Source organism: Acartia tonsa, chromosome 4 (genome assembly GCF_053477335.1).
Source record: "Acartia tonsa isolate MP-2025a chromosome 4, ASM5347733v1, whole genome shotgun sequence".
In the NCBI taxonomy this organism is placed as follows: Eukaryota; Metazoa; Arthropoda; class Copepoda; order Calanoida; family Acartiidae; genus Acartia; species Acartia tonsa.
In genome coordinates this window covers 22,750,256-22,774,482 of record NC_137263.1, presented here as the reverse complement: position 1 = coordinate 22,774,482, position 24,227 = coordinate 22,750,256, and the positions used below count along the sequence as shown (strand labels likewise).

The window sequence follows — 24,227 nt, the reverse complement described above, 5'->3', positions numbered from 1 at the left end:
TTCGTTCTTTGGGGGCTGGGTGGGGTTGTGGGGACCAGTATGTTTTTACCTGAGAGGCACAACCTTGTCGGTTAAGCTGTTACTAAGATCTTAAGATCCAGACAGACGGACGGACATTTCTATTATAGATAATACCTTCTTTCCTAATATCTGAGAAAACCCTAAAGTTTGTTTTAGTCAACTGTACACATACAAACTTAGAAATAAACCACTACATTTCAAATGGAAAATTTAAAAAAATTCAAAATATATTTTATATTTCATATTTATATTTTTGAGATAAGGCCATTTATCATTAACTAGTAAATCTTTGACGGGATATGACGTTCAGCTGTAACATTGATATACTTGTAGAGATGCTTTGCTTTTTAAATAATCGAATTTTGCGACAACTGGTGAAAAAACGTAATTTGATCTCATAACAAACAGAAATATTTTACTTTTTAAAGCGAATCTTTTCATTACTAAGTTTGTCCTTAATCACGCTTGTACGTTAGTAATACATTGTTAGCACGTTAGAAATGTCCAATATACGTCAATTTTCGCATAATGCAAAAATTTAGGCTTCTAAAAATGTTCCAATTTTAACTATTAAGTATATTGTTATCCTTTTAGTACCAGGGAGGGAGAGATCATTGAGCTGTATATTACACTAGTCCCCAAAGTTTTATAATAACGTTTTCTTATTCGTTAGCTTAACAACTTTGGGGAATTTTATGGAATTTTGATTGGTCGGTTCATAAAGATGAGTGTTCAAACGTTTCAACCACAAGTTGTAATCTACAAAAGGGATAATTTTCTGTATATCATTGGGGATTTACATGAATTTATCGACAACTGTACATATCCTTAAGACTTATTAGTTATAGAAATGCATCTTTCATTATTTTTTCCTGTTTTTCATGCCTTGTTTAAAAATATAATTTTTAAAAAAATTTTTGTTGCAAATTCAGTTGAAATATTAGGTGATAAACATGTTTAATAATGTTTTTCTTCTTATAAAAATGCATTTATAATTGAACCTAATTAGCCATAATTGTATTACGACAGAAAGGAATGATTTTTGTTCATTTTTTCAAAAATTGCTAGATTTACTTTTTTATTGCGACACCTCTATCCTCAAGGGCTATAATAAACCCTACTGAGCCTAACTTGATCTAAAATAGGGCAAATGCGTTTTTTTCCCGAAAAAAAATAATAAAATGTAGAATGATTTTGGCAAGGATTTGGGATCACGTACCCCAAAATTCCATTTTTTATATAAAAATTTGTATAATTATCTTTATTGTTAGTTAATTTAGGATTCCTTGTAAAAAAATGCATATTTTAGAAATCAGTCTTGATATCTATTGTTTGTAAATGGCGAACAGATGTTGCATAATTATATTTTCTTCACATGCACTTTCCCTGACCCTTGGATCAAGAATGTTTGACTGACGATTAAATGTATTTATCTCTAAGTCTCTCCACTAATGTAAAAAAATACATTATACTAATATACATACTGTATAATTATAAATTAAAAGTTACCACACAAACTTGGAATTTTCAGCAAATCGTTGGAATAACCAAGAACAGCTAAACAAACGGTTTAAAATATCCACAAGAAGAGTCAGAGTACTATCTCATATAGCCACGAAGTAAATTATGTTTCACAAGATGCTGTAGACAAATATATATCTACCGACTGACTGAATAACTGAGTTATTAAGTAGCTGTTTTTTTAAAGGAAATTTCCCCATATCATTAAGGACACGCATAAAAAAAGCTTATAGAGTAGCTTATTTACTAAAATAGTAATTGTTAAGAAAAGCTTAACAAGAAAATCCTAAAGGTACATACATTCGGAAAAAATGAGTTATAGAGTAGCTTCAGGACTAAAAATAGTAATTATATATAAGTATTAACCTAAATATATTGTATGAAGTCAGGGAGGTAGGGGATATTGGGCTGATTATTATACTAGTCCCCAAAGTTTTACAATAACGTTTTCTTATTCGTTGACTCAACAACTTTGGGAACTTTTCTTGAATTTTGATTAGTTGAATCATTTAGTTGAGTGTCCAAACGTTTCAACCCCTAATTGTAAATTACAGAAGGAGTAACTATGTGTTTAATCATTGGGAATGTCATCAATTTATCGGCTGTAGTCTTATCCCTTTAGATCCCTGGTATGTAGTGTAGAATTATCCCTTATGAGATGGATTGCTAATAATCCACTTAGTAATGAATAAACACATATAGCTACAGAAAAGTAAAAAAAGTGGTAAAAATATTTATGGATACACTAATAGGACAACGAAGTATAAAAATCTAAAACAAACAGACAATAAGTATAAAAAATTGTAACTAATTTTTGTGTAAAACTGATTAAATACAGGATATTGTTTAAGAACATACTTACATTTTTAGGACTTGATTATAGAGATACTTCCAAAAGCAGACATACATCACATAAAAATTGTTGTTAAAAAGGTTTAAAAGCAACATGTTTTGAATAGACGTAGGTACTTTCTGGTAACGATTAAAGAGTTGCTGCGCTTCCTAAATCGTACCTAACTATTATGAGAATCATCATGCAAAGTTTGAACAATTCGATGGGACAATTCTAACATGTCTTAATTTTAGTATCTTGCTTGCCTCTCGAGCAGCAGTTCCAACGACAAGCTCGCATTTGATGTTGGTCTTCAAGAACAATCAGAAGGTAAATTTCGTGCATTTTTTGTTTCCTTAATACAGTATTTTTTTTATAAATATAAAGTAGAATATTATAAGTAGATTGTTTATTTTTTTATGGGCAGAATTTGATTAATGTTCTTTTAATGTAGATGAAACTAATATATTTTATGAATGTATTTCAACGTTATCATAACAACATTTTCTATGGGAAAGGGTTAGTTTTATAGCAAAACAATTAAGCTAACTTTTCCTATTTAAAAAAAACACATTATACTATAAGATTTTCCCAAGTAGAAGCTTATAGTGCTTATAGAAAATGACGTCATACAATACAAATGACTAAAGATAGGCCATTGTACATTTATATAGACCAATGGTAAAATGTATACTGGCCTATCATTGGTCATTTGTATTGTATGACGCAATTTTTTATAGGTACTATGAGCTGCTTCTTTTGCCCATAGTACTATAGCAATTTTTTAGTGATAAACAATTTCTTGAGTTTAAAAATTGAAAGAATTTTTTGGCTATATGATTTGCCCTTCTACCAAATTTACATAGGTGCATTATTATTATTATTATTATTCCTAATTTTGTTATTTTGGTCATGATAAGTAGATTTATTATTTTATTATTCAATCTATACACAAATTTCCTTACTCAATATACGTATGTGTACAATATTTTTAAAAGCAAGGCTTTTCTATTATTAGGATCGGTCCATTCGTCCGTACGTCCAAACGTCCGTAACGGTTAGCTGTTTTCTTTAGGCATGTTGAAAATTGCCCTATCGATTTCGATTTCAAACATTGTATGGTGATTCCTGTAGCAGTTAGGTACCATTTAGATAACAAAACTATATTCGTTTCCAGAATGTCCGTACGTCCATTTTATACAAGTTGATTTTTAACATCTTTAACCACAAATTTTAATGCCTTATAATTATCCGATTGATCTGATTTTTTAATACTGATTCCTAGGACAACAATGTACAATGTTATAAGCGAATCATCTCTATAATCAATTCCTAAAAATGTAAGTATGTCCTTCAACATTATCCTGTATGTAAGCAGTTTTTCAACAAATTTACTTACAATTTTGTTTCGAACATTATACATTTATAATCTGATTATTCAGTTCTTATACACTTTACAAGTGTTAATGTTCCTTTGCCCTACCGTTTCAGAACTTCGCTTCTATGGATGTTGTCATCCTTGTCACTATATTTATAACATAATGTAAATTTCATGTACTGATAAATTTAAATAAATTGGAAGTATTTTTTAAGTATTTGACTATTGGTCATTTATGAATATTTTAGTTGTATTTCAATCTTGATTCATGTATACACAAACAAACAGACATACAAGCATGCATGCATGCCATATTGTATGTGTATGTATTTACAAGGTGATTTACAAAGTATTTTTTGCTAGATTTTTGTCAAAGATATCAAATATTTGTACTTGGTTTTATTGATTAATGTTTTTACACTTTAATTAATACAAGAATTAGCGCTTTTAGCATCTGGGGAGAAAGGGCAGAAATAAACCTAGAACCATTCCAGGACCTATGTAAAACATCCCTAAAATGGAAAACTCAATCATTTCAGTGGTTAGCGAGATCTTAACGGACAAACAAAAAAAATCTTATTTCTTTCAATAATAGTATTAGAAAGATAGAATATTTGTTTTGGTACACCAGTAGGGTTTTAATTTTACAGTTTTTTTCAATTTCTTTTCGGTTATGGGCAGAATGGGGACGTTAAACTATGAATTGAAACGTTACAAAAAACATTGGTATGTTTTATATTTTTATTTATGAATCAACCTGTATAAGTTGATCACACTTTATGTATAAAGCTGATTATATAAATATATACAGGGAGGAAGGGGACATTGAGCTGTTTATTACACTAGTCCCCAAAATTTTATAATAACGTTTTCTTGTTCGTTGGCTTAACAACTTTAGGGACTTTTGATGAATTTTGATAGGTCTGTTTATTTGTGTATAAACGTTTCAACCACAAATTGTAATCTACAGAAGGGGTAATTTTGTTTACTAACATTGGGGATGTACATCAATTTATCGGTCATTGTCTTATCCCTTTAGATCCCTGATAGATATATATCAATGTAGAAGTGAATCTATTGATTTGATTGAGAGTATGTTATCACTGGAAATTTAATTTACACCAAGAGGGGTCAGGATAATCAGATAGAAATAATCAACAGGATATGTTCGTTCAGGGGGGGGGGGGTCATAGATAATAGGGGAGATAAAATGATAAACATATATGTTGTAATATTTACCCTATTTACATGCATAGCTTCTCTATAATTAGCGTCAGTCCTTTCGTCCGTCCGTCGTAACGGTTAGCTTCAAATACAGGTATGTTGCATGTCAAAATGACCGCATTAAAATACTAATTACGAATCTAAAAACTATTTTTATATTTATTGCTCCTTGTTCGAATGATATCTCATTAAGTACCTAAAAACAGCTGATTAAGTCAAAACTGTTTATTTTGGTAGGTTATTTGAAAATCATTTCAGACTGAATCAATATTTTTCAAAACGGTTTTCAGATTTGTAATCAGCATTCCAATGCAGTCATGGCTATTCTATAATCGTTACCAGAATGTGTGTACGTCCATATTTGTATTACAAATTCTTTAAGTATTTACCCTGTAAAAAGATTTTACACAAAATAGGTAAATAGACAATATTCATCCTATTTATACTAGTATACATAGTTTTTGTATGTTTTTATTGTCTTATTTGTCATAATTTCATTTAATCATAATCAACATTATCTACTTATGTATCATTGTCAAATCATTCAACTGTGTACATTTAGGCGTACATTAAGCATCTATTTTATAGTTATTTAGACTGGTTTCCTAAAAGTTTTTAAAGCGAAGCTTTTCTATATTTAGGGTCGGTCTGTCAGTCCGTAAGTGTTTTGTTATAATTATCCTTTATATCTGATTTTTGGAATACTGAATCCTATTACAAAAAGTTACAATGTTATAATGTTGCTAATGTCGTATGGGTGAGTTGCACCTGGACTGAACAGTCAACTTGTCAACTCAAGGCCAGACTCTTGGTCCTTCACCTCATACCCGTGGTACAGTAGATTACAGACAACCAACTCTCTGTGATGCACGACCTTTGTCTGAGAAGTCCTAACTGTGCATGGTAACGAGTTGCGCCTGTTTTGGACCAAGGCATTCCCCCCACTCTAACTATTTACGTCACGCATCTGACATATTAGCAGTGGGAACCATTTTTAACGTCTTTAGTTATGACGCGGTGTCGGACCGAGATTCGAACCTAACACCTTCCCGACGACGAGCGGATGCGCTACGTGTTGAGCCACGGTCGCGGGTCTACAATGTTATAAGCGAAGCATCTCTATTATCAAGCCCTAAAAATGTAAGTATGTCCTGAAACAGTATTCTGTATTTAAGAAGTTTTGCAACAAATTTACTTACATAATTTTGTTTAGACTTATGCATTAACTTATTCAGTTCTGACACTCTACAAGTGTTAATGTCCTACCGTTTCAGAGCTTCGCTTTTATGGATGTTGTCTTCCTTGTTAAACATTAACTGTACATACATAACATAATTAAAATTTTGTGTGTATAAAATGTTTAAAATTATAAACATACAATAGACGTATTATAATTGTTATATAATAAACTAAAAATATTTTTAGTTACAAACAGATTTTGTTTAGATGTAGCTTTTGTTATTTGTTGCAAGATATTTTGTAATGCCCTTTTCATGGAACTATTTTGAACAAAAATTTATCATATTTTGAAATGGGCACTTTTGATTCTTAGCAGAGCTTTGCAGCCGCCAATAAGCCGCTGATTTTCTTCCGTTTTGCGGTTTGAAATTGATCATAAAGGGTTAAATCATTGAAAGATTGTAATAAATATTTATCGCATCGTATTATACAGCTTTCCGTGGATATTAAAATGATGTATTTTTATGATTTTTTAATAAGATAATAATATATGATATATCATTTTTCAGTGTGGTTTAGAACTGGTTTTAATCCAGTGGATATTAAACGGTTTTGAAGCCATACTAGAAAATGGGGTATTCCTAAACAAAAAAACTGGATAGGAATATCATTCTCATTTAAACAAAAACTCATTTTTATGCTAAAATGTGGTTTAATTTTGGTTTTTAATTTTCATTTTTCTCCCTCAGGTAGTCATTTTTCCCTGAGGTAATTATGCTTTCTTTTAGTAATTAATAAAAATTCTACAATCTTCAAAAAAAATTGAAAATCTTCAAAAAAAAATTCAAAAATCTTCTAAAAATATTTTCATATAAATATGACTGTATAGACATGGGAACTTCAGTCGTGCGAGGCTTGTGGTGCAGAACTGAAATTCTGTTCACCGGTTGCCATCAAGGCTTGTGGTGCAGAACTGAGATTCTGTTCACCGGTTGCCATGCTCGGGGGAAAAAAATGACTTCCTCAGGGATAAAAAAAACTACCTCAGGGAAATAAATGATACCTCAGGGAAATAAATGACTACCTCAGGGAGAAAAAAAGAATATTTACGTCCACTATTTAAGGGGTCGTTTATGTGAGAATTAATATTTCAAATTGGCTTTATGGCGGCTACTAAGCTCTGATACATACCTTACTTATAAATAAATATTACTTTTTTGTTCACAATTAAACCAATAATGATTGTACAAATTAAATGTTAGAACTATAATCCTATGTAGATAATAAAGTTGTTTGTATACGCTTTAGGACCAAGTTTTGTCCAGGGATCCAGTAATCCAGGTAGATGTAAACCCTTCACCTTCACATCTTTCCTGTCAGCCTGAAGCGCTGGAAAGTATCATGTGTGACGTTATAGAAATGCGTCTATTATTCATCTCTTTTATGGGTTTCCCTTCGCACTTCTCCTCTTATCCTTCTTTTTTACACCTATTTTTATGACGTCACACATGACACTTTCCGCTTTCCTTTATGCATGTTTGCTTGTCTATCTATCATATGTGGTGCAGCTGATAATTGATTGATATGCAAAAGTAACATTTGTCTTTGCAAGTAAATCTTATGACTTTGCTGAATAAGGGGATTATTTTTTTTTCACGTATTTTTTCGTAAAGTCATGTGTTATCGTTTAGTAACTGCGCTTATTAAGTCAAATTGTTCTTAATTTTGACCAAATTTATGTAAATGAATGGCTATAGTTTAAAACAGTTTGACTAAAGGGTGGCACATAACTTTACGAAAAATACATGAAAAAATGAAAAATTTTTGAGTAAATAAAAGAATGGAAACCCTTTCAAAGTTTGAAAAAAAGAAATCAAGCTCTACCATTAAATTTTCCTTACTTAGACATATGTATACTTGTATGCCCCTTTCAATGCTTTTTTTTATTTGCATGCTTGCTTTGTATGCTTTTTGCTCTTTATTTATGAACATATGACTTTTTTGTAACTGACAAATGACTATCTGGTTAATATGAACTGTATCAGGTAAAAAAAGTATTTGTCTTTTTTTCTTCTCTTATTGAAAAATCTTCTAAAATTTTGTAAAGGATTAAAACACTCGTAGCTTCAGATAAAAAATAAAACAAAGTTTTGTATTTTCACATTTTAACTTTTTCATTTGCTCAAATATTAATATCAAGAAAATTAAATCTTCTCAGAGAGAACAAAAAGTTTAAATTTTAGCAAGAAAAAATATAAATTTTGCAAAAATCATATTTAAGCCATAATTTTTTAACCAATTAATTAAATCATCAAAAAATATATTTAAATAATTAAGGCAGGCAAAAATTTCTATTTAAAAATTTTTCAAGGGAAATTCTTTTTGGATAATACCTTATTCTGTAAGTGGAACAACAAAAAACCTTTTTAAATTAAAACATAAATAAATAATTAAAGATTACTTGTATTTCAATTTCAGAATAAGAAATGTTTCAGCGAAAAATATTTTTTCGGCGGAAAAACTATTTTTACTCTTTCTCTTGAAGCTCTTTATATTACCTATAAAACAAGAGTATAAATTTAAAAAACTGTTGGCCGAAGTATCCCGAATGACATTATATTAGAATAGTCTATTATCTGGGTATAGTCCCTTTTATGGCACCGTCTCTTAAGGGGCGTATTGTCGAATTTTCACAGTAGCTTTTGATAAGTTAGGATAGATTAAGTTAGTTTAGGTGATTGACCTGCAGGTTTAGGAAATTAGCAGTGCAGGGGCTTGAAATAGGAGAAAGGCTTATTATGTGAAAATACGACGAAACGCCCATTAAGAGGCGTTGCCACGTAAGGGACAATACCCCATTATACTAATAACTTGTGATTTTTCGGCCAAAAGTTTTAAAATTTATCTATACAGAGCTTCAATTTTTAGCATAATCAAAACAATTAGAAATACAAAACTTTTTTGCGAGGAGTAAGTGTAAAGTAGTTTTTCTTCAGATAAATTTGCTTACTTTAGCTTCAATACTTCATTACTTCATTTTTATTTAGTTATAATTAAAATGGTAATATTGTTAAATATTAAACACATAAATTTTGTATAAAATTTATATATTTTAAAAAATTTCAAATGCTCTGAACTTTAAATTAAATTGATAGGTTAGCTGTTCTCTAAACATTTAATCTTTTCAAAATTCTATTCTTTTATTTACCTTTTTCTGTATTAAAGTTTGAAAATCATTTTTCTTATTCATCTTTCTCCTATCTATTTGGCGGTTTCCCTTTAAATGCCTAGTCGAGCTCAGAACCCTTCTGTTTTTACTTTCTTATTTTATGTATAAAATGGACTCTAAAAATGATTAGAAAAAATATAGTTTTAGTTGCCTACCTTTTAAATTTGGCTAATGAGACACATAAACTCAAATTTATATAATTATAATTCATTTCTTAATGATTAATAGTTATTTATCGCATCGTATTAAAACAACTTTCCGCAGATTTAGAAATGTATAATCATAAGATTAAAACCAGTTTACTTAACCCCGAGATGCCAAAGGCACGGGCTAACAAAACTGGTTTTAATATTACAATTTTGTGCATTTTTATTTTCGTTAAAAGTTGGATATAATACGATTCAGTATGGCTTAGAACCGGTTCTAATCCAGCGGATATTAATCGGTATGGAAGCCATACTGAAAGTATAATGTTTGAACTGTATAGGAGAAGCGTGTTGGTGGACCATTCACCCCGCGTCTAAACAGAGATCAGAGGGTGAGAAGGTCAGAGTGGGAGATGACGTCATCTTTGTATCTGTTGCTACTGAAAGATATCTGGTAAGTAACAGGAATCTAAAGGGATAAGACAATGGCTGATAAATTGATGTATATCAAAAATGATGATACACATAGTTACCTCTCTTGTAGATTAAATTATTGGTTGAAACGTTTGGATACTCAACTTAATACACAAACCAATCAAAATACAATAAACGTTCCCAAAGTTGTTATCATTAAACTTTGGGAACTAGTGTAATAAACAGACCAATGTCCACTCCCTCCCTGGGTAAGTAAAGTAATAGTTTTTAAGTAGCGCATCTACTCTAGAAATATGGTATGTCCGTTACAATATTTAACTTTTCTTAAATTGTTTCAAGTCAAACTAATTAAACTTATGTAGATAAATAATAAAATTGATACTGCTATGTCAGATGCGCAACATTTATAGTAAGATTAGGGTAATGCCTTTACACAAAAAGCTAGCAAAATCAAAGGGTTGGTTGTCTTCGATGGTTGCCTTGGGACCTATTCTAAAAGTCTGACCCTACATTGTTTCAATTATTTAGGTAACTTTTAGAAGTATAAATAAATGTTTTTTTTCTAAATATAACTTATTTTTTTAAATCAGAATGTTGTCCGCTTGTGTAGCTACGCTTTTTATGAACATGATTGATCTTATCAAATTCTGGACAATAACAAAATAAAACAGTCATAATTTCATATGAAAACTATATTTATATTTTTCAATTGTTATATTATTTTTAAAAGCATGGATTTTCTATAATTAGGTTCGGCCCGTCTTTCCGTAACAGATAGCTCTTAACGTTAATTTAGGCATCTTGAAATTGTCCTATCGATTTCAAACTTGGCATGGTAAAACAATGAACATTGTTATAAGCAAAGCATCTGTATAATCAAGTCCGCAAATGTAAGTATGTCCTTAAACAGTATCCTGTATTTAAGCAGTTTTTCTAAACAAATTACTTACAATTTTACATTCCAATTATTCAGTCATTACACTCTACATGAGTTAATGTTTGTTTGTCCTACCGTTTCAGAGTTTCGTTTTTATGGATGTTGTCATCCTTGTTTATTAATATTCTATTCTACTCTAGCAAGCCACGAAGGAGGGTAGCCAGTCTATAGTTAATGCCTCCTTCCACGTGACACAGTGGAATGTTTCACCATTTGGAACTGGACTTAGCAGATTGAAAAATCAACCTTGTGTCTTTGGAGGAGATGTTTTAAGGTACGCTTTTTCGTAACTTTACAAAGTGTCTCAAAAAATCAGCCATGTGACGTCATAAAAATGAGGGATTATCCACTTCTCCTCTCATCTCCCTCATTGTTATGACGTCACATGACTGATTTTGAGATAAATTGTAAAGTTATTTTTTTACAGTTAGAGGGGTGTTTTATACCTAATTGTTTTCATATGTAATGGCAGGTAAAAATACTTTTTTCTTCAACAATTCCGCTTATCTAAAAGGAACCATAGACTACTAAGGGGGGGGGGGGTAAATGGATGTTTACCCCCATCAAACTTTGAAACATCTGATTTTACCTCATCAAAATTTTAGAAAATACCTTAGTCACCCCCCCCCCCTCACCAAACCTTTGAAACTTCTCATTTTACCCCCCCCCCCAAAAAAAAAAAAATGTTAAGGTTTTTCTTTACCATATTTTCCCTAAAAAATATTTAAAGAAGAATATTGATATTTACTGTAGTTCTGAATAATGTTATGCTATGATGAGCTGGCCAAAAATCTTTATTTATAATTCAAAAATATATTATTCATTTTTTAAGATTTACACATGGTGGTGATGAATGCCTTACAATTCCTTCAAATTGGTCCATGGAGTCTGCTGAAACAAAGTAAGTTTTCACGTTAAAGTTTATCTGAAAATAGTTATTTATCGCATCGTATCATAAACAGTTTTCCGCAGATATAAAAAAGGTACTTGTTCAATTATAAGATTAAAACCAGTTTTGTTAGCCCCGAGATGCCGAATGCACGGGCTAACAAAACTGGTTTTAATATTATGGTTGTAATTTTTACATTCGTAGAAAACAGTACGCTATATGATTTTTCAGTATGGCTTTCTAGTCCTGCGAATATTTTTCGGTTTCAAAGCCACATTGGAAAAGATTTTATTTTTCTTCATAATGTGATTTGATATAAAAAGTTCTTCGCTCGTTCCATAGTAATTTGATAGTGGACAGATTATCAGATTTAGCTTTCTATTTTTAACTTACAAACCTGATTTTCTATGTCTTTTTGAAAAAAGGCATCTAGTGTTCAGTAAGTAAGCAAAATGAAATCTATCTTTGGCTATAATATAGCTAGGAGATGGGTCCTTTTTTTGGTTAGTTTTTATAAATATCTAGCATCAGTTTTCATGAAAACTATTCTTGTTCAATGTTATAACTTAATGTTTTTCAGTATTGTTGTGTACGAGGGTGGGTCAGTATTGCACCAGGCCAGGTCCCTCTGGAGGCTGGAGCTGGCCAGGACCAAGTGGGCTGGAGGATATATCAACTGGTATCATCCTATCAGGATCCGGCACATCACTACTGGATTGTACCTGGGTGTAAAGGATGATGCCACTGATCTCTGTTTACTGCCAAAGTAAGTAAAACTAATGGATAATAATAATACGTGGATACTATATCGTCAATTTAGGTTACACCTGTAGTCGTAATTCATTGGTCAGTACGTTAGGAGGGGATAGGGGGGTATCATTATATTAGCCATTTATTAGAGTAGGTGAAAATATGGTCCAATATCCAAGTTATTTTAAATGGATTATAAAACTTTGAAATCATAACAAAGCATAAAAATATTAATTTCTCAATTAGTATTTTTAAGACTTTTTCTCTTTCTCAATCTTAACAAATTAATTTTCTTTTTAACTCCTTTCATTTACTCTTTCTGTTTGTATGTGTGTGTATAATTTTTTATATCTAATTAAACAAAATCAAATAGTTTGAAGTGCAATATCTTTTCAGTGTAGCAGATTTAAAAAAATATGAAGGAAAAAATATTACAAAATGTGCAAAAATCAACTGCCTAAAATAGTAAATATTCTACAAGAATTTTTTCATGTAGATTTAATTTTACAAATAGGAAGTAAAATAAATGAATTTGAGAATGAAAAATTTTCATGCACTAAAATTTTCTGACGTTTAAAACAGGCCTGACAGAAAAAATAATAACTTTGACATGGGTCAATATTTTTCTTGTTAAAAAAAGAGGTTACCTAATTTTTCTTATATGCTGTATTTGTTTTGTATTTTAAGTGTACTTTGTTATATAAACGATGTTGCTTTAATCTTAACCATTTAAGAAAATGATTAAAAATGGATATAGAATATACGTGGATATTATGACAGGGGAAAAATTGTCATCAATTTAGGGTTTTATTATAAGCAGCATTCATTGGTCAGTTCGTTCATCCAGTAGAAGAAGAGGGGATGAGGTAATGGAGATGGATGGGGGGGGGGGAGATCATTGTTTTAGCCAGCTACAAGTTTTACATTATTAGAATAAATCTGGTGTAAGATCCAAGTAATAATAAATCCATTATTTCTGAACATTCAGCATTAAAAGAAATACTATTAAAGGTTTTACTGAGGTCAAACCAACACAAAATGTAGTAGGTATTTTAATTAGTATGGAAGTATTGTAGTCCAAAACAAAAGAAATATCAATATATATTATCTATTACCCCAATACCTGTTACTTATGTCACAACAATTTTCATTCAAACGACTAAAAATAAGAAGGGAGATTATTGAGTGGTTTGGATACTAAATAGTCACTTTCAGTGCAATCCTTATCCGGAGATATGACTTAATTTAGGACACCTGCCATACTAGCGAGGGTGAGGTAATAAAGAGTAGCTCCCATGAGACAGCAGGTCTAGTCATAATGTACTTTAACGTGGAGCTTGATGGCCCTAATGGCTATACAAAAGTGTCTCGTCCTATTTAATGACTTCTTAGGTCCAAACACTAAGAAATAATGGCTACACATACACACACACTAAAAATAATCTTTACATTGCAGACATGAAGCTAATCTTTCCGCAACTTCTTTCTACCTCAGAGAGATCAAAGATGACAACAAAGTTATCCTTGAGGACAAGGACCTGGAAATCATTGGTGTGCCAAGTGTCAGGTACGATGACATCACGGTCATCACTCAACACATTGAGACTGGCTTCTGGTTGTCCTACAAGTCATACCAGGTCAAGAAGAAGGGTGTTGGCCTGGTGGAGGAGAAGAGAGTCATCCTGCACGAGGAGGGTAGGATGGACGACGGATGCGAGTTTGCAAGATCTCAGGAAGAAGAGGCCAAGACGGCCAGAGTTATCAGAAAGTGTTCCAAGTTGTTCAACGAGTTTATTGCCGGCCTTGAAGTTATGGTCACTACCAAACGTACCGATACTTTCCTAGTTGATTGTAATCTTACCGAAATGGTTGGATCCCTTGAGGATCTCAACAACTACTTTGTACAGCCCGATGAAGAGCTGAGCCACGAGGAAAGACAAAAATTTCTGAAAGCTTTGCGCAACAGACAAGATCTGTTCCAGGAGGAGGGAATTCTAAACTTGATCCTGGACATGATTGACAAAATGAACCTTATCACCAGCCAGGGCCTGCTGTCCTCCTTTGCTGGCGAGGAGGCTGGAGACCAGTGGGAGTCCATCAGCTCCGCTCTCTTCCAGCTGTTGGCCGCTGTCATCAGGGGCAATCACACCAACTGTTCCCAGTTTGCGCAGGCGCAGAGGTTGAACTGGCTGTTCAGTAAGCTGGGTGGTGAAGGTGCTGGTATGATGGATGTGCTGTACTGTGTACTTAATGATTCTCCTGAAGCCTTGAACATGATGCAGGTAACAGATAAAGATTTTTATAGTTCCTATTAAAAAATGACGTCAAACTGGCCTAATATTGATCAATTAAAATTTATACTGGCCTGCCAATGCAATGGTAGTTTAGTCTGTGTATTAGCCTATGATTGGTCATTTGTATTGTATGATGTCACCATAAAGGGCTTCGTAACATATGGATATCTTTATCATAATAACTACGACCTTAGATACAGTGGCTCTGTATTCAAAAGGGCAGAGAGGGGTAGAAAAATAGTTTAAAACCATCCCAAGACTTCAATCGGAAAATAGAATAGCCTAAAACCATCACAGGACCAATGGGAAGCTTACCTGAAATAGAAAACCGGTTCAGTAATCATTAAGCTTCAGACAAAGAAACTTACTTCTTTTTATAACAGGATAATAAAACTAACGATAAAAGTTCTTGCAGCCAAAAAAAATAATAATAGTAAAGCTTTTTTCTTTTTCTTCAGGAAGAGCACATCAAGGTGATCATATCTTTGTTGGAAAAATTTGGCCGTGACCCGAAAGTTTTGGATATTCTGTGCAACCTTTGCAAGGGTAGCGGTGTTGCTGTCAGGTAGGCAAATTTCAATGTTAAATAAGAATAATTAGCGAATCTTTAAAGAGCATTAAAATCAAGAATCAAAAATACTAAAAATATGGGAAAATATTAAAACATCAGAAAAAGCTACCTCTCCTTTCATCCTTTGAGCCAAAAACCTGCCTAAATTCATTCCGACCGCCATGGATGTTTTATACTTAATCATGCTTTATTGATGGGAATGTTGACAAGAAGTTTCAGCCGTCTATCTTATGTAAAAGCAGAGAAAATCACGTTTCCCCAAAAACTTTTCATACGGACAGATGTCGAATTATAGAAAAGCTTCGCTACTAGAAATGGAGTAGATGGGAATTGAGATTTTTTTATTTTTTACTTTTTGTATGATTTTGATAGCCAAGGAAAAGGGGAAAAAGATCATTTAATTAGTACTTAATCCAATATAATCTATTATTTGTCTAACTTCAGGTCTTCACAGAACAATATTGTCGATTTCCTGCTGCCCGGCAAAAACTTACTCCTGCACTCAGCTGTTGTGGACCACGTGGCCTCCAGCAGACCAAACATGTTTGTCGGCACGGTCGAGGGCTCGAACCTGTACACCAAATGGTATTTTGAGGTGTGCATTGACCACGTGGAGCAGCAGTCACATGCCCCGCCAAGCTTCCGCGTGGGATGGGCTAATACCTCCGGATATATTCCCTACCCGGGGGGTGGAGAAAAATGGGGCGGTAACGGAGTCGGCGATGATTTATACTCCTATGGTTTTGACGGTGCTTACCTGTGGACTGGCGGTCGCAGCACTATGGTTATACCCGCCGTTAACGAGCCCTATATCAAGAAGGGGGATAGCATCGGGTGCGCCCTGGACCTCTCTGTTCCTATCATTACATTCTTTTACAATGGCATGAAGATTCCTGGATATTTTAGAAATTTTAATGTGGAGGGGATGTTCTTCCCTGTTATATCAGCTTCCGCCAAGATTAGTTGCAGATTTTTGTTTGGAGGTAACATTTATTTTATAAGGGGTGGGTTCTTAAAAAGAAATTCAGATATTTCGCATAATTTTTGTAAGAAATCTTCCAATTTCTTTCTAATAGTTCTTAACGAACAAGAAAACGTTTTTGTAAAACTTTGGGGACAATAGCCGATCTGATTACATTTGATTACATTTTAAAGAACCCGCCTAAAATTATTTAGATGAATTAGATTTGAATTTAAAATTAAAATGCTTAACTATTTTTATAACTGGGTATACATTTTTTCTGGCAGCTAAACTAAATTTAGAGACAAAATAAATGGATGATCATTTCAATTAGAATTTTTTTAAATAGATAACTGTGAAGCTGTTCTTCTCAAAACAGTTAATAACATAACATAACTTCATCCAAAATAATAGAATTTAAATTTTTGACCTGTTATGTTTAAGGAAATAAAAAGTATTAAAAATGTTAATCATATTGCCTTGTAAATATTTATGATGCAGATGTTTGAAAATGAATATTTAGTGCTAACTCAACCGAATATTAATGGACAAACAAACGCAAGTTGTTTTTTCAGCCCAATAAAAATCAAAAATGTCATAAAGTGCATAATTTTTCAAGGAAATCAAAAAATGAATGTCAAAGAATATATTTTTTGAAAATTATTAGACCTGTCCATTATTTTCTTTTCATTTCTATTTTCTGAGTTATGCAGGGATCTAAAGGGATAAGATAAGGGCCGATAAATTGATGTACATCACCAATAATGATACACAAAATTACCCCTTTTGTAGATTAAAATTAGTGGTTGAAATGTTTGAACACTCAACTTAGTCCCCTCTGATCTCTCTCTGATATTTTTAGAGAAAAAAAATCAACTAGCTGACTTTATTTATTAAATTTTAACATAAAGCTAAAACTAAAAATTCTTATTATATATTTTATTTAGGTGAGCATGGTCGACTGAAATATTCACCCCCGGATGGTTTCTCCCCGCTGTACGACAGCCTCCTCCCCACCCAGATACTTGCCATTGATCCATGCTTCTACTTTGGCGAGGTTGGTAAGGGAGTGCTGGCTGGGCCCCTACCTGTAGAGGATGATGTCGCCTATATCCCCCAGCCTGTTGATACTAGCATGGTAAGTGTATTATGCAAGGATCTAAAGGGATAAGACAATGATCGATAAATCGATGTACATCCACAATGACGATACACAAAATTACTCCTTTTGTAGACTACAAGTAGTGGTTAAAATGTTAGGACACTTAATCTAATGAACCAACCAATCAGAATTCAATAAAAGCCCCCAAAGTTGTTATCCAAACGAACAAGAAAACGTTATTATAAAACCTTGGGGACTAGTGTAATAAACAGCTCTTTGCCCCCTTCCTCTATGGGATTATGCCATTCTTATCACATAAACAGACACAGATTTATAAAAGGCTCTGCTTTACAATAGTCATAGCACGAGATTGACAGTTAAGATATGGATATAAAGTAATTTTAATCTATTAATTGAAGTTTACTTTAGTACACTATGATTTCACTTTTCAAGAGCTTTTAAAGCCGTCTCCTTTAAAGGAAGTGTTTAGCATTATGAAACTGGTTCTTTTCCTCAAAGAGGACAGCGAGCACAGAAACTCCACTCAATTGTTTTTCCTGTATTTCACCCTTTTTGTAACAAATTTACTTACAATTTTGTATAGACATCTATATTTTGCTTTTTCAGTTCTGACACTCTACAAGTGTTAATATTCTTTTGCCCTACCGTTTTAGAGCTTAGCTTTTATGGATGTTGTCGTTCTTATTATTATACAAACTTGTATCCTAATTTGAAAAATTATAATATTATAATGTTTGGGGTGTAAGATGCACATATTAAAATGATTCTTACATAAGTTATAAAATTCACTGTTGCAAAAGAGTTGGTTTTCCATTCTGACTTTAGATTATTAGATTTTCTACAAAACTAAGAGGTTCTATTAAGAATCTACTGACAATAAAATTTAACAAGTTGACGATTATGTTCTAGTTTAGAAAATTAGCTAAAATATAAGATGATAGAAAAGTAAACTAATGGAAAAAGGACGATAAACTATCATACAGAACATGCTATACAAGTTTATCATTAATGTAATATTTTAAATTATCATAAGTTCATAATTTAAAAAATCCCTTTTTGTTGCTTTTCTCTTAATTTAAAGAATGTAGCTACATCAGAGAGAGAAGGGACAATGAGCTGTTTATTACACTAGTCCCCAAAGTTGTATAATACCGTTTTATTATTCGTTGGCTTAACAACTTTGGCGATGTAAGTGAATTTTGATTGGTTCATTCACCAAGTTGAGTATTCAAACGTTTCAACGAATTATTTTAATCTACAAAAGGGGTAATTTTGTAATCATCTTTGGGGATGTACATAATTTCATCGGCCTTTGTCTTATCCCTTTAGATCCCTGAGCTACTTTCATCTACACAGAAGAAAATAAACTTTCTGCTTTTTTCAGCTTCACACAGAAATCAATTTATTTCAATAAAGGGAAGCATCTGAATCCATTCAATCAATCATTATACGGCTACATTTTTATAACACACAAAAACTTGCCTTCAAATCTTTGTATATTTCTTGCCCCGGATAGAAAATCCATCAAAGCCTACCTGCCCTGCCTTTTATTACATTTGCAGGATTCAATATCAGGGACACACAGAAAACTGTCCCGAATTTGTATTAATTTTGAGGAACAAGACTCCAGTGACGTCATATGTTTCTTTCCCGAAAAAGGGAAGGGGGGAAGAAAATCTCTTCAAAAGAGATGGGGAAAACCCCCTTTTTTCCCATCTCTTTTTTCTTCCCCCTTCCCTTTTTTTTCCTTCCCCCTTCCATTTTTCGGGAAAGAAAAATATGACGTAACTGGAGTCTTGTTCCTCAAAATTAATACAAATTCGGGACAGTTTTCTATGTGTCAATATCAGGGATCTAAAGGGATAAGACAATGGACGATAAATTGATGTACATCCTCAATAATTATACACAAAATTCCCTTTCTGTAAATTGGTTGAAACGTTTGGACACTCAACTTAATGAATTAACTAATCAAAATACAATAAAAGTCCCCAAAGTTGTTAAGCCAATGAATAAGAAAACATTATAAAAACTTTGGGGACTTGTATAATAAACAGCCCATTGTCCCCTTCCTTCCTGATTCAATATTTATTTTACTCTCCCGTCTTTTTAGAAAACTTTATTATTTTTGTTGTTACAAGCAGTTTCACTTTACCATCATGTTTAATTAAAGTGGGTTGAGAATTCAATTTCTAGTATAGCGTCGAAACTGATCAATATCCGATGGATAAGAACCGGTTTTCAGCCATACTGAAAAATCATGTATCGTATCGTATTATATCCAGTTTTCTACGAATATAAAAATGTACAATTATAGTATTAAATCAATTTTGTTAGCCTGTGCCTTTGGCATCTCGGGGCTATCAAAACTGGTTTTAATCTTAAAAGTGTACATTTATATCCGCGGAAAGCTGTTTATAATACGATGCAATAAATTACTAATATTCTTGTTGTTAAATGCAGTTTGACTTTAGCATCATGTTTAACATAAATGAAACTGAAATCGAAAGAATTTTTTTTTAAAGAAGGTGTACTAACTTTTTGATAATTTTAAAAATAATCTCTAAATTATTTCCATCTGTGTTTGTAACACTCTCTTGATTTAAAAGGCATAAGTTTTAATACTAACTAATTAAATGGTGAAAGTCACTCAAAAATCAGACATGTGTGTGACGTCATATCTATCTCTTCTTTAGGGGTTTTCTTTCCCACTTCTCCTCTCATCTCCCTCGTTTTTTATAACGTCACATGTCTGATTTTTGAGTGACTTTCTTTATTTACCAAACTAATTTTGTTCAGGTTCAGCTGCCATCCTTTGTCGAGAACATCCGTGACAAGCTGGCAGAGAATATCCACGAGATGTGGGCCATGGGGAAGGTTGAGTCTGGCTGGGCCTGGGGAGAGAGGAGGGATGATGCCATGGGAACACATCCTTGTCTCACTCAGTTTCAAAATTTGCCACAGGAAATTAATGTTTTTTGTTTTGACAACAATTTGTTTCAATAAAACAGCTGAGATGTTTGGAATTTGACTTTTAAAGTTTTATTTTGGAAAATACAAGAAGCAGCTTATAGTGCCTAATAAAAATGACGTCATACAATATAAATGTTCAATTATAGGCCCATATACATTTTACCATTGGTTAATTAAAATGTATATTGGACTCTCATTGGTAATCTGTATTTTATGACGCAATTTTTTATTAGGCACTATAAGCTGCTTTAAAATACAATTGTTTTATCCACCATCTTGAAAGATTTCATCAAATCTCAGTATTTCAAGATTAAATTTAGTTAAAAATTGAAAAAAACATGAAAATAATATAGGCTGAGAAAAGATACAACGTCCAACTTGCAGTTCAAACTTTGAGGTAATATTAACTACATCAATTTGATTCAGGGCTCGGCAGCTGCGCCTCAGCCTGAAATTTAAACCTGCTTGTCTGCAAAAAAAAAGAAATTCTAAAAAGATGGATTATCTGTTTAGGGAAAGGTTTAGACATCCAGTCGAATTTTAAAGTTATAAAATGACGATTTTACTGCGGCTTACGCGCGTCTGTCGACCCCTGATTTAATTTATCAATTCTTTAGGTCAGGTTAGGTTATATTGTCGCAGTAATTTCCCCTGAAGGGGGGTTTTTGCTCACTAGGGACTTTGAGAGAAATCACCAAAAAACGTATTTTGCTGCTCTTTAAAGGGTTGGATCTTCAAGCAGGGACAGAATGTGTTTTTATTTACATAGATTGTCACAAACTTTTAAAACTGTAGCGAGGTCTATGTATTTTTACAATTAAAATAAAATTTTATTTAATTTAGAACAATAATGGCGCTTGGGTACAATATTTCTGTGGAGAAGCCACCAGCAAGAATAAGAGCTGTCAGGTACAGTTTTAAATTAAATAAAAGAATAACCTTACACCCGCCCCCCCCCAAAAAAAAAAAAAATATGTAGTTGTAAACACATGGAACTTAGAGAGTCTTATAAAAATCTAAATAATATATTGATTGGCAATTTTGATGATTATATGTTATTAAGACATTGCATATGTTTTTACTAGTAGCTTCAGAGGAAGGGGGTGGGGGGTCTTTTTATGTGAGGCTTTTGAAGGTATGGGGATATGGCATTTATTATAAAAATCTGAATTATAGATTCAATATAACACAGGGACACGCAAAACTAAGCCAAAATCTGAAACGAACATTATAAAAAGCTTGTTCTTAAAGCATTAACAAATTTTAAATCTCCATTATACATCAGTTTATACACCCAAAAGAGAAATAAGAGCAATAAGCGCCATCCTGATATGTAGGATTTTTGAGTCTTTGTAAAGGTTTCGTGACTTAATGATATATTTTCCATTTATTGTTAGTTTGACTTTCTCAAAGCCTTTGATAGTGAGTTGATGGTCATCTAAACAAAAGGCACAATTAAGTAAAACACCATAGAGAGAGATAGGGGACAAAGTTTTATAATACCTTTTTCTTATTAGTTGGCTTAACAACTTTAGGGAATTTTGATTGGTTGATTCATCAAGTTGAGTGTTCAAACGTTTCAACCACTAATTTTAAGGGGTATTTTTGTGTATCATCATTGGGGATGTACATCCATTTATCAGCCATTGTCCTATCCCTTTTAATCCCTCGTAAAACATACAATATCTTTTTTTATTATTATTATGTAAAACAATTATGAATTATATTTCAGGCTCCCTAATGACCCCTACCTGCAGTCTAACGGGTACAAGCCAGCCCCTCTCGACCTCTCTGCTGTGGAACTGAGTGCTAAACTAGAAGAATTAGTTGATCAGCTCTCAGAGAATACACACAATCTCTGGGCTAAGGAGAGAATTGGACAGGTATGGGCATGTCTTTTGTAATACCTAATTGGAATCATTCTGAGATTTTAAGAAGCACTCAACCTGCTAGATATCGAGATATCAGTAAATATTATCAATCATACTAAAAAATTCTTATTATAAAAATATTTTAAACAGCTGCTTGCCCTACATTAAACAACTAAAGCAATGCAAATTTAAGGGAGTAGGGACTTCTTAAACTTTACCCCCCCCCCCCCCCCGCCCTTGGATATTTTAGGCGAGTGTTTAATGGGGTTTATGGTTGAACACCTAAGGGCAGTTCACCCAACCCCCCTAATTTTCCAAGGAGGTTGATACACCTTCCTTCTGACCTCTTTAATTCAATACTAATCCTAAGCTTCATTTAATATACTTAATTTCAATTATATGATTTATTATAAAACAATTTACTAACTTTTTTTTACAAATACAAAATTAATTTTGTAAGGGTTGGACCTATGGACTGAACGAGGATTCAGAGCGCAAGCGCAGTCCCCACCTGCTGCCCTACATGTATGTTGACGATGCCATCAAGATTGCCAACAGGAACACTGCCAGTGAGACAGTGAGAACCTTGCTGGTCTATGGTTATATTATTGATCCTCCTTCTGGTGAAGTAGAGGCTCCTGAAGAAAAAGTAAGTTAAAATACATTAAGTTTTACTGAGACACAAAATAAGGAGAGTTATGTTAATGTATGTGGTGTTCAGGTGGTTGTAGTAAAGTATTCCTGTTCTTGAGCAAGATTTTAATTATTATGCAATAGTGTTATTTTAACTGCCCTTTTTTATACACTAGCGGCTACGTCCTTTTTTTGGGGGGGTGGGGTGTCAATCACTCTCCATTTTTAGTTAAATTTTAAAAAGAAAAGCTACATTGTAAAGGAGAGCCATGTTGATTCAGCGGTTAGAGATACTTAGGTATAGACAGACAGACACACAACGATCCTATTACTTTATTATAAGGATACGTGTCACAAGTTAAGAATTATATCCCTTCCTTTTCTAACCACAACCCGTTTGTTAAGAGAGTTTTCTTGATTTTATTACAATAAAAAAATATATTACCCAGGTATCAACTCATCCCACCCACAGAACCTACCGCGCCGAGAAGACCTACGGAGTGTCCTCCGGCAAATGGTACTACGAGGTGGAGATCCTGACCCCCGGATCTGTCAGAGTTGGCTGGGCCCTGACAGAGGCCAGTCCTGATGCCACCCTGGGTGGTGATGAATCCTCCTGGGCCTACGATGGTTTCACAGAGGAGAAAATATTTGGTGGTGTGAATGATTCTTATGGCAAGAAATGGCAGGTTGGAGACACTGTTGGAGTGTTCCTAGACACAAATGATAGAACTATAGGTATATTTCTTTTGTAAATTAAATTCTTTTTTATAAAGTAGTAAGGTTTTTTGCCTGTTGCTTAAGATTTCGGAAACCAATAAACCGATTGAGTTTTCCGTTTAAGTGAAGCTTCACATAGGTCCCGGGATGGTTTTAGGCTATTTCCCTGTCCTGTCCTAACTCTTCTAAGACAAAGTCCCTAGATGCCAGGGGCGCATCCGCTAGATTTCTTTAAAAGAAACAATGAATGCTAATAAGATCGCTTACAATATTTTTTTTTCGATTTGCAAAAGATTAATTTTGTTTATAATGTCTCTGTCAAAAACTTTGGACGTTATTTATAACGTCAATATAAGTATGACTATGCAGTCAAATATCCTTAGATTGTCCATATGTCGAATCCGATATTTCGTCAACCATGAAACCTTTTATTAGAGCCTTATAGTCAAATTAAATCTTTAAAATTGTTTTTTGTTCAATATTAGCATATCAATATTTTGTCAGCCACGACCCCTTTATAATAAAGTCACATGGTCGAAT

The 24,227-nt window shown here is 32.9% G+C and overlaps 1 protein-coding gene across 2 annotated transcripts in view; it reads left to right on the top strand.

The window, feature by feature from the left end:
• Positions 1 to 24,227, top strand: part of RyR (Ryanodine receptor) — a 55,036-nt gene that overhangs the window by 12,974 nt on the left and 17,835 nt on the right. Inside the window, exons 5-20 of one of the 2 annotated variants that reach the window (XM_080156997.1) lie at positions 2,629 to 2,704; positions 7,464 to 7,496; positions 9,872 to 9,984; positions 11,043 to 11,176; positions 11,735 to 11,803; positions 12,372 to 12,557; positions 13,998 to 14,823; positions 15,294 to 15,400; positions 15,851 to 16,389; positions 17,315 to 17,505; positions 20,290 to 20,455; positions 20,818 to 20,860; positions 21,307 to 21,372; positions 22,196 to 22,346; positions 22,795 to 22,983; positions 23,417 to 23,705. In XM_080156997.1, the coding sequence (XP_080013123.1) occupies positions 2,629 to 2,704; positions 7,464 to 7,496; positions 9,872 to 9,984; positions 11,043 to 11,176; positions 11,735 to 11,803; positions 12,372 to 12,557; positions 13,998 to 14,823; positions 15,294 to 15,400; positions 15,851 to 16,389; positions 17,315 to 17,505; positions 20,290 to 20,455; positions 20,818 to 20,860; positions 21,307 to 21,372; positions 22,196 to 22,346; positions 22,795 to 22,983; positions 23,417 to 23,705 (3,178 nt within the window). The remainder of the gene's footprint in view (positions 1 to 2,628; positions 2,705 to 7,463; positions 7,497 to 9,871; positions 9,985 to 11,042; positions 11,177 to 11,734; positions 11,804 to 12,371; positions 12,558 to 13,997; positions 14,824 to 15,293; positions 15,401 to 15,850; positions 16,390 to 17,314; positions 17,506 to 20,289; positions 20,456 to 20,817; positions 20,861 to 21,306; positions 21,373 to 22,195; positions 22,347 to 22,794; positions 22,984 to 23,416; positions 23,706 to 24,227) is intronic. The other variant, XM_080156998.1, reaches the window with a different exon arrangement.